The sequence below is a fragment of the Sphaeramia orbicularis genome, chromosome 11 (genome assembly GCF_902148855.1).
Source record: "Sphaeramia orbicularis chromosome 11, fSphaOr1.1, whole genome shotgun sequence".
Taxonomy (NCBI): domain Eukaryota; kingdom Metazoa; phylum Chordata; class Actinopteri; order Kurtiformes; family Apogonidae; genus Sphaeramia; species Sphaeramia orbicularis.
Genome location: NC_043967.1, coordinates 33,375,925 through 33,386,041, shown reverse-complemented (window position 1 = coordinate 33,386,041; position 10,117 = coordinate 33,375,925). Strand labels below are relative to the sequence as shown.

The following is a 10,117-nucleotide window of genomic DNA, read 5'->3' as shown; positions in this document are numbered from 1 at the left end:
TTTGCAAAAAGTAATCAGATCTATTCTGGGTCACTGGCAATCTATAAACCCAATCTGGTATGAATTCAACCAGTAGTTTTGCTGCTTGAGTGTTAACAAAACAAACCAAACCAAAAACAGTACCCCTTGCCTCCCCTTTGAGGACGGCGTAATTATAGGGTTTTCTGTTCATCCACAGTTTTCACATCTTGCCCAAACATCAGCCAAATCCTCTTATTTCCTCCTTTGAATGCAGCTTCCATCCAGTATGACTGCAGGTGTGAGTCTTCACCACCAGAGGGAGCCTGAGACTGCAGAACTCATATGCTGGGTCAGACTGAACCTGATGCCACCAGTACTGACAGCAGGTGGTCTCTTTAGAAGGGGGTGAATCAACTAAATCTGATACTTCAGAAAATATGCCCATTTTTGGAGAACAATATGACTTTAGGATGCTCGACGCTACAGCTGTTCAAACACTACAGGTAGCGCTCCGATCATTTTCAACACAAACACCTGCACCCAAGAGGATATTTAACCCTTTAGTCTGAACAAGAGGCAATTAGACGTGTTTAACCCTGTTTTCAATCACACAACCAAGCAACCACTGTGTTTACGTCTTTTTTTATTTGTTTTAGTACAACAGTTCAAGTCAACTAGCCACTGTATCTATTGAGATGCCAAAGTGTATTGCTCTTTTGCATTCCATGTGTAGACCCCCGTTTGTTCAGCGATATTCCAGGTGGCATCCATTTTCCATGTCTGGCATGTTAAATTCACAGTTATACAGCAAAGAGTCATGTGCTTTGAAGAGAACCCCATATTTTTACAAAAAGCCAAAAGGATCAGCAGCGGCACAAAAAAAAAAAAAAGAACAAAAAAAAAAACAAAAAAAACATGATTGGCAGGAGCAAAAGCAAGCAGGTAGCAAAGCTGCACTAGACACCTGCATGGATATTAACAGCCAACGCCTTCGTCAAATGTTGTGCTACTCATCTTTTTTGTATTTTTTTTTTTAAATATACAGTAAGTGCCAAGAACAGGTGTGGTTCACAGGGACAGTTTCAAAACGCACTATGAAATAGGCAAGGATAAAAGACCTATGCATAGAAACATGCTTCCTCAAAAAGGGTAAGTACACACTGCTAATTGTCAAAAAGGGCAGAAGCTGCACTGACAAGCTACATATCAAATGGATTAGACTCAACAAGAGGGAAACGATCCACATGTAAAACCAGCGCAAGTACACTTATAGCAGGAGAATTGAAAAAATTCACAAAGTGGAACTTCTTATTTCAAAAAGGTGGGTAGTGAGAACACAACAAAAATACTGGCCGAACAAAAAATAAATCAATCTTTGGATACGTAAAAAACCCTATACAATCCCCCGTTTGTAACTTTCAGTCTTGTGAAGCGCCGTCTTCCGAAGCGCCTTCTTTGGTTTCCTTGTTCTTTCGCACCTCTTCGAATTTCTTGTCCTATTTAAAAAAAAAAAAAAAAAAAAACACAACAAAGACGTGATCATGTGTCAGATCGGTGCAACTAAAACCAACATAACGGAAGAGTCAGTCGGTGAAATGCTCACCTTCTCCTTGAATTTCTCATTCATCGCTGCCATAATTGCTGTGCGGTTCTCTTTGTTGGCCTCCATCTTCTGATTCAGCTTCTCCTCTGCCATCTTACTGAAGTTGTTGTTCTCCTCCATAGCTTTCTGTTGCACCTCCTTTTCATGCTCGCGCTTCTCAGCTAAGTGCTTCAGAACCTCGGCTTCATGATTCTGGAAAAGGGAAGATAACATAAACCACACATTAATCATTTCCCATCAAGTATGTAAACAACAGGCTAAGTGAGTAGCGCCTTATCAATCCAAGGTTACTGTGATAACATTGCTTTTCTTGCACATTTATGACTTTCTAGGTCAGATTTTGGTTTTTGTTTGATATATATTACATCCAAGACTAGGGATGTAACAATTACCGGTATAACGATAAATTGCAGACGGTTAATATTACCGTTTAAATTCTAATTGTCATGATAACCGTGTTTGATTACCGCACTTTTCCAGAGAAAACGTCTATGTAAAGATCTGATTTTATGTCAAATATTTGAGTATAGTTTAAATTTGTTACAATTTTAATTGTATAAACCTGATATTTGGAACCAATATTCACTTTTTCAGTCTTTGAAAAGGTTCATTAAGCATCTATGTGTTATTTATGCAATAAAGTATTACATTTTTCAAATCAGATTTTTTTTGTGTGTGTGTTTTCTGTCCTTTTTATGTTTTTGTAGTAGGTTAAAGTGGAAAAAAAAAAAAAAAAAAATAGACAGATGATATAGATGAAGTTGTGCTGAAAAAACTGATCCCAAACATGGGATAGTAAACATTTCTTTATATAGTATATAAAGGCAAAATCAAAAGGACTGGAAAATTGACAAAATAGATCCAGACCACTAAGGGTTAATATTTGAATGTTTCTGCAACAGAAAGTACATCGTGCCAATTTTTTTCTTTTTTTTTTTTCAAAATACAACTTGGTCAAATTATTTCAGTGTGTGTATTAGTAGTTTTTGAACATTTTGAGCACAATTTCAACATTACCGCGATGATAATAATGGTAACTGTGATAATTTTGGTCACAATAACCATGATATGAAATTTTCATATCGTTACATCCCTATCCAAGACAAAAGATTTACATATAAAAAGTTTACAGGCAAGTTTGTTTATTTATTTATTAAGAATACTGCAATAAAAAAACAAGAGAATTCCATAAAAAGAAAGTAAACCATTCAGAAAAGGAGCTACAACCCACCTTACGTCTCTCCTCAGCAGCGTCCAGCTTCCTCTGAATTTCCTCCAGCGAGACGTCCTTCTTCTTGGGAGGAGACAGAGGGAACTCACCCTTTGAGTCTGGGGCAGGAGCACCCAGAAGGACCTCAAAGGCCTGTCCAGAGGCCCGCTTGTCGAGCTCCTTGACCTGAATGTCTACAAAAGCAGGAGACACAGTACTCCGTTAACGCACAAGGAACTACTATCAAGCAGGATTTGCATTAAACATTCAACACCCAAAGCTGTGTTTTGGTTTTTTTTACCTTCAGCGGATGCCATCTTCACAAGTGTGCTGCAAGGTAGATGTACCTAAAAAGAGGAAAATAGAAGAAATAGTTGTCATTTATCTGGTGGATTAACATATTACCCAGAATCCTCTCTCTTATTGTCACAAAAGGCTGATTATAACAGTCAAAACATGCTCAATGGTGACACCTGGTGGGCGCATTACGCACTACAGCCAACCACCGCCCATCAATCCGCACAAAAACGGCACTGGCATTCAATGTTTGGCACCATTGTTTTATCTTCTAACTTGTGACAGCAATGACATTCAGCTCAATCCACCTGCTTCAACAAAGAGGAAGAGGAGGATGGGGAATTGGGAATTGGGGAGGGGTCTGAGGCGGGTTCCAAAAGCATGACCACCGCCGCGTTAATTGCAAAACAGGGACACATTTGGATGAAACAAAAGGAGACTGGATCTGGGTGGGTACGGGAAAAGCAGGCCGTGCCAGGTGCATCTAAGGGGCCTAGACTGGGCCTGAGAGGCCTCAATATAGACTCCATGTGAAATAAGATTAGTGAGCAATGAGGAATATCTAAGGGGAAGAAAAAAAAAAAAAAATCATCAGGGAGCACCTGTTCCTTGCGCCATGTGTTTGAGCAGCAGGGGAGGTGGAGGAAAAACACACAAGTGGACCAAAACACGCAATGCCAGCTCCTGTAGAAGACTACTGGTGTTATAATATCATATTAAAGACAGAATTTTAAAGTTATATTGACGAAGGAACCAACGCAAACAGCTGTCATGTCATTTTTTTATGCGTAAAATGGCACCAAAATTAAAAAAAATAAATAAAAAACGCAAGCGTACAGACAAATCCTTTAGTAGTATTTGGATTATTTTTATTTACAAGTCAAATTTAGCGGACTTGACGTTTGCTCTAATGCCAAAAAAAAAACCTAAATATAAGCGTCTCCTTGTGACTCCCATTACCTTAACGCCCCAAAGGCAGTGGAGTCTTACATTGTCTGCGCCGACAAATGACAATATCCCCCTCATTTCAAGTCAGCTTTGAACGCTGCTGTCATTATCTCAAGCATAACAAGCAGCAGCAGCAAAACAAAGAGGCTTTTGACAAGCAAAGCGTGGCTGGCTGCAAACAAAGACGAGCTCACGGCAGGTTTATTTCCACTGAAAAACCGTCGAATTTCAAATAACGCTCCGACGATGAAGGGGGTGGGTGCGCATGGAGGAAAGAAAAAAAAAAATAACGCATGAAATGTCCCTGCATCCCACTGTTTTTTTTTTTTTTTAACCGACGTGAAAGAAGTCCTTTGGTGTCTGTCTGTCGCTCTGTCTGTCGGTGCCAACTGTGCCAGTGTCTCCCACCATACAATAGGCTAACAACCCGCCAACTAGCACCAAGAAAAGAACCAGGCGTCGCTCCTCCTTTTGGGCTGAAACGCGTCAAAAAATGCGCTCAGAAGCCAAAACATATCCAGCCTGCAGCAGCAACAATGCAACTCACGTGCAGTGGATATCACAGAAAATAAATATTTAACCCCACTGTCCACACACACAGACTCCACTTTTTTTTTTTTTTTTTTGAGCATTTTCTCCAAAACTACAACATTACGCACCATTACGCACGCACACACACACAGCAAAAATAGCCGCTATGTAGTTATTCGGTGATAATGATGTTGGATGTCACACCCACCTTCAACAAGCTGTGATGCTGTGCTCCTCTCACACACAATTTACCGCGAGTCCTCTGCGAGAGCGTGGAAGGAGCGCGCACATAAATGGACCAAAGCGGGTGCCGTCACGCCGTTTATTGCCAATCATTGGTTGTCTCCTCCCTCTCATGTCCTCCTGGGGATTGTAGTTTTCTGCGATTTTAGCCTCAAACAATGACTTTCACTTATTTTGTTGAACAAAATGTAATTATTTACGGTTTGTTGTTGCGTAAACATTAAGTTTTCCAATTATAAAGTGAAGGAAAAAAAATCAATAATAAGCCTCTAGAAAGAAATGCCTAGAAAAGACACGTCAAGGGGACTTTTCAAAGTCCTTGCTCTGTTACTCCACCCAGTGACTAAGAATAGTGGCTTTGGAAAAATGTGCTTTCACATTGTTTTATATTTAGAAGTCTATGGTGTTAGTATCGACATGTTCAGTGCAAAGAGGCGGCTGTCTTATGATTATTTTAACCCAAAATTAGAAGGATGTTTGATAGACCATGTGTTGACAATTAGGTTAGTGTTTCTTACCTCTATCCCACTGACATGTTTTCAGACTAAAATGCAAAAAAATGTATTTTATGTTTCCTCTGTGACCTAATTTCTTTTTGTTTTTTTTTTCCTTCTTTTTTTGGATTTTTCAAAATTTTAGTCCCCTGAAAAGCTGGACAGGCAACACACAATATTATGACTGGTGTTTATCCTGTTCTTTTTGATTCATTTTACCACAGGTCATAAACCTTTAAATCAGTGTTTTTCAACCTTGGGGTCGGGACCCCACGTGGGGTCGCCTGGAATTCAAATGGGGTCACCTGAAATTTCTAGTAATTGATAAAAAATTAAGACTTACTATAAAAATTTACATTATATAGTCTAAATGTTGCCTAAAATTAATGTTAATTTGCAACATATTATAGCAAACTATTACACGATCAAAAACAAATTAATTTTAGCAAATAAAATGTCTGTTTTGAATGTCTGGGGTTGTATGAAATTTCTAATAATTTATAAAAATAAATAAATAAATAAATAAAATTAAAACTTACTAATAAAAATTTACATTATATAGGCTAAATGTTGCCTAAAATTAATGTTTATTTGCAACATATTGTAGCATATTATAGCAATTTTTTTTTTATTTTTTTATAAATTATTAGAAATTTCAGGCAACCCCAGACAACCAAAATGGAGACATTTTATTTGCTAAAATTAATTAGTTTTTGATTGTGTAATAGTTTGCTATATGTTGCACATAAACGTTAATTTTAGACAACATTTAGTCTATATAATGTAAATTTTTATTAGTAAGTTTTAAATTTTTTTTCATTAATTATTAGAAATTTCAGGCGACCCCGGAGATTTAAAACAGAGACATTGTAAATGTCATATATCAAACACAAATTAAATTCAGCCCAGAAAATGTCTCTGTTTTGAATTTCTGGGGTTGCCAGAAATTTGTGACGTTAAAATGGGGTCACAAACAAAAAAGGTTGGGAACCATTGCTTTAAATAGAAACAGACGCATAGAAATATATAATTTCAACATACTCTTCACACATATGAAGCAAAAAAGCTAACTGGAGCCTGGTTTGTATAGGGTTTAGATGCATGTTTAGCTTTATTATTTGCAAAAAAAAAAAAAAATGCAGGCCTTTTTTTGCAGTATTTGGATTGATATATGTCAAACTTTATAAATCAATTAGAGGACAGCAAGACAGGGTTCTGCACAGATCCACTTTTTTTTTTTTTTTTTGATCAATTTTTATTTATTTTCATTGTGGATCTCCAAAGTACAATAAAAAAAAAAAGAAAGAAATTCACATTTAATGATACAAGATTTTGTGACACACAAAGTATAACCCCCCTCCCCCAGAACTGATGGCGACCCCCATACCAACCCAACCTGGATCTCAAAATGCGAAAACCACTAATAAAAACAAATACATTTATATAGATGAAAATGAATATAATTTACAGATATAAACATACAGGTGATCAGGAGAGTCAAAGACAATTATGTTGTACTCTTTCTTTAACCATAATGTAAACAGGATCCCACAGACTAAGGGTTTTTCAACTGGCTGCATACATCCAGACCACTGACCTCTCCATCATAACTATAACTAGAAGCACTCGGAGAGCGCAGACCTCCGCCAAGGCTGATCAGTAGCCCCCCCCCCATGGGCCCCTCCACACCAAGGAGGTTATGTTTTTGCCAGGGTTTGTTTGTTTGTTTGTTTGTCTGTCTGTCTGTCTGTCTGTCTGTCTGTCTGTCTGTCTGTCTGTCTGTCTGTCTGTCTGTCTGTCTGTCTGTCTGTCTGTCTGTCTGTCTGTCTGTCTGTCTGTCTGTCTGTCTGTCTGTCTGTCTGTCTGTCTGTCTGTCTGTCCGTTAGTGTGCAACATAACTCAAAAAGATATGGACAGATTTTGAAGAAATTTTCAGGGTTTGTTGGAAATGGGCCCCCCCGTGGGCCCCCCCACCCCCGATCACCACCAAAATTTAATCATTTCTTCCTTATCCCATTTCCAACAAACCCTGAAAATTTCATCAAAATCTGTCCATAACTTTTTGAGTTATGTTGCACACTAACGGGCAGACAAACAGACAGACAAACAAACAAACAAACAAACCCTGGCAAAAACTTAACCTCCTTGGCGGAGGTAACTAGAAAACAATTGGTCACACAGATCCAATTCTACAAACCTGCCCCTACCTGCAAAGCTGAGTACTGCAACCCAACCCACTACCTGCATTTTTTTTCCCATGTCCAATCCACACCCGCCCATACCTGCATACATTAGACCTGCAACCTGACCCATGATTACACACACAGCCTACACGGTAACTCACTTTCAAGGGCTTTACTTTTGGCTAAAATGCACGCCATTAATAAATCTCTAATACTGCTCAGTGACATCTGTGGCTGGAGGTAAACAGAGGTGAAGCTCACTTCAAAATAAAACAAACCAGCTGTGGATCAACCACTGGGAAATTAGATGATGATCATCATTAAATGTCCTGCAAATTATTTTCATCCATGAATCTTCTTTTATTTTTTACACTTCCTTGCCCGCTACCCGCCACATTTCATTTAATTTTACTCGTACTTGCGAAAATGTGTTTATTTATTTTTTTATCTGTCCCCGCATGCTTTTGTGGGTTACCCGTGGGTACCCAACCCAGTGCAGGACTCTGCAGCAATATACAAAACATACAATCTGGGGAACTGCTACCAGTTGTGGACCCCATGGAAGGTAAACATTGTGGGCCCTTCAGAAAAGACATCTGTAAATCTGTTGTGGGAGTTGGGGGGGGGGGTTATGAGCATGCTGTAACAACTGGAGGTATGCAGGTGTGTTTCATAAGTGCCATTACAAGTGCAACGGCCATGAAAACAAAAGTAAAACTTTACTTTGAATGTCCGACATGTTTACCCCCCCGCTTTACGGCACCCCAGGATACAACCATTTTTGAGCAAAGCACAGTTCAATTTTAATTCAATTTTGCATATAAAAGTGTGTGTGTGTGTCTATACAAATATTTACTAGTTGATATTATTATGTACACACCTACTTTTGCATCTGCTGCCTGTCTTTTATTTATTTATTTTATTTTTGATCTTTTATGTTTATGAGATAAAGAGTATGTCGAGTCTGTTGCCAGAGTTAATTGTTAATTATATACAGGGTGGGGAAGCAAAATTTACAATGAACATTTAGTTGTTTTTTCTCAGCAGGCACTACGTCAATTGTTTTGAAACCAAACATATATTGATGTCATAATCATACCTAACACTATTATCCATACCTTTTCAGAAACTTTTGCCCATATGAGTAATCAGGAAAGCAAACGTCAAAGAGTGTGTGATTTGCTGAATGCACTCGTCACACCAAAGGAGATTTCAAAAATAGTTGGAGTGTCCATAAAGACTGTTTATAATGTAAAGAAGAGAATGACTATGAGCAAAACTATTACGAGAAAGTCTGGAAGTGGAGGAAGCAACAAAAAACGTACCAAAGCTTTTATTAAAGCTCTCAAATCCAAAATCCTAAAGGATCCAACCAAATCCATGAGAAAAATGGCAATTGAACTTGAGGTAGACAACAAGACCGTTAGAAATGCAGTAAAACATGATTTGAAGATTTAAATTCTCATGACTTTCAATAAACTAATTGGTCATACACTGTCTTTCAATCCCTGCCTAAAAATATTGTAAATTTTGCTTCCCCACCCTGTACTACCTGTTCTTGTTTGGAGAAACATATTAAATTTGTCATGTGTTACGCCCTGGCCTAGGGGTTCACCAGGGCAAACATAATATGCTCACTTTTGTCCCCTCTCAGCTCCCAAGCACACACTCGAAACTAAAATTCACAAGATTTATTTTTATATCAGCTAAAAAAGGGTTAGGGGAGGGAGCGGCTAAAACAACAAACAAAATATCTTCTCTACAGTTCAAACTAAACTTACCTAATTAAAATAAATTCAAGGAATAAAATACAGAAAACTTACCTAAACTTCCTAACTAAAAAACAGGAGAAAACGGGAAAAACAAAAGAGCCAGCCTCCCCTACCAGGAAAAGGTTCAATTTAAAAAAACTATTTACAACTATATACAATCGAATTATCATACGAACACATGAAGACTGACGGTCACACACGCAGGAACACAGGGTTGAGAGCTGGCAGGAGGCAAGAGAGAGAGCGAACTGAACCTCCAGGGCCATTTTTAAAGGGGCCGGGCAATCATGTTCCACCAATCAGCGTCCTGCAACACAAACAGACACAAAAAGGGCACAGCACACCTACAGGACAGGGGGAGAACACACACACTAAACAAAACATATATATGTCACAGTAGAGATTGAAATCCAGTAGAATTCGTAATCCTACTAGGACAGATAGGAATTTTAGTTTGTCCTAGGACAAACTAAAATTCCTATCTGTCCTAGGGTTAGGGGTTAGGGTTAGGGGGGGTGGGGGTGGGGGGGTAGGGGGTTAGGGTTAGGGTTAATCTTCAGATCCTAATTTCTTGTAGGATTTCAGTTTGTCCTAGGACAAACTAAAATTTCAATCTGTCCTAGTAGGATTTGTAATCCTACTGGATTTCAATCTCTACTGTGACATATACATAGAACACACATAGACAAATTATGACCCAGGGTCATAACACCAAGCCGATGAAAAGTTCAATAAAAACTTGAATTTCAAAAATTTTTTTTTTGCATAGAACGATAACCCCCACTATTACAAAGCCTGTTTCCAGAAAAACAAACTAATACTTGTATCTTTCTTCTCTAAAACCTCTACTGAAGTTTTATGAAAGTGGGGAAAAC

General features: G+C 38.3%; 1 protein-coding gene across 1 annotated transcript; it reads right to left on the bottom strand.

Annotated features, from left to right (window-relative positions):
* Window positions 1-587: 587 nt before the first annotated feature.
* On the bottom strand, window positions 588-4,857 carry LOC115428232 (stathmin-like). The gene is made up of 5 exons (XM_030147085.1): window positions 4,759-4,857; window positions 3,076-3,121; window positions 2,796-2,968; window positions 1,565-1,756; window positions 588-1,457 (listed from the first exon to the last, which is right to left on the bottom strand). Exons 2-5 carry the CDS (start codon window positions 3,089-3,091, stop codon window positions 1,380-1,382), a joined length of 459 nt encoding a protein of 152 aa, XP_030002945.1. The 5' UTR covers window positions 3,092-3,121; window positions 4,759-4,857; the 3' UTR covers window positions 588-1,379.
* Between the last annotated feature and the right edge of the window lie 5,260 nt (window positions 4,858-10,117).

Coding starts and splice junctions, on each gene's coding strand:
- LOC115428232 (XM_030147085.1), bottom strand. Junction 1,757..2,795: donor CTGCTGAGGAGAGACGTAAG/GTGGGTTGTAGC, acceptor TCCCTTTTCCAG/AATCATGAAGCCGAGGTTCT. Junction 1,458..1,564: donor ATGAGAAATTCAAGGAGAAG/GTGAGCATTTCA, acceptor TTTTTTAAATAG/GACAAGAAATTCGAAGAGGT.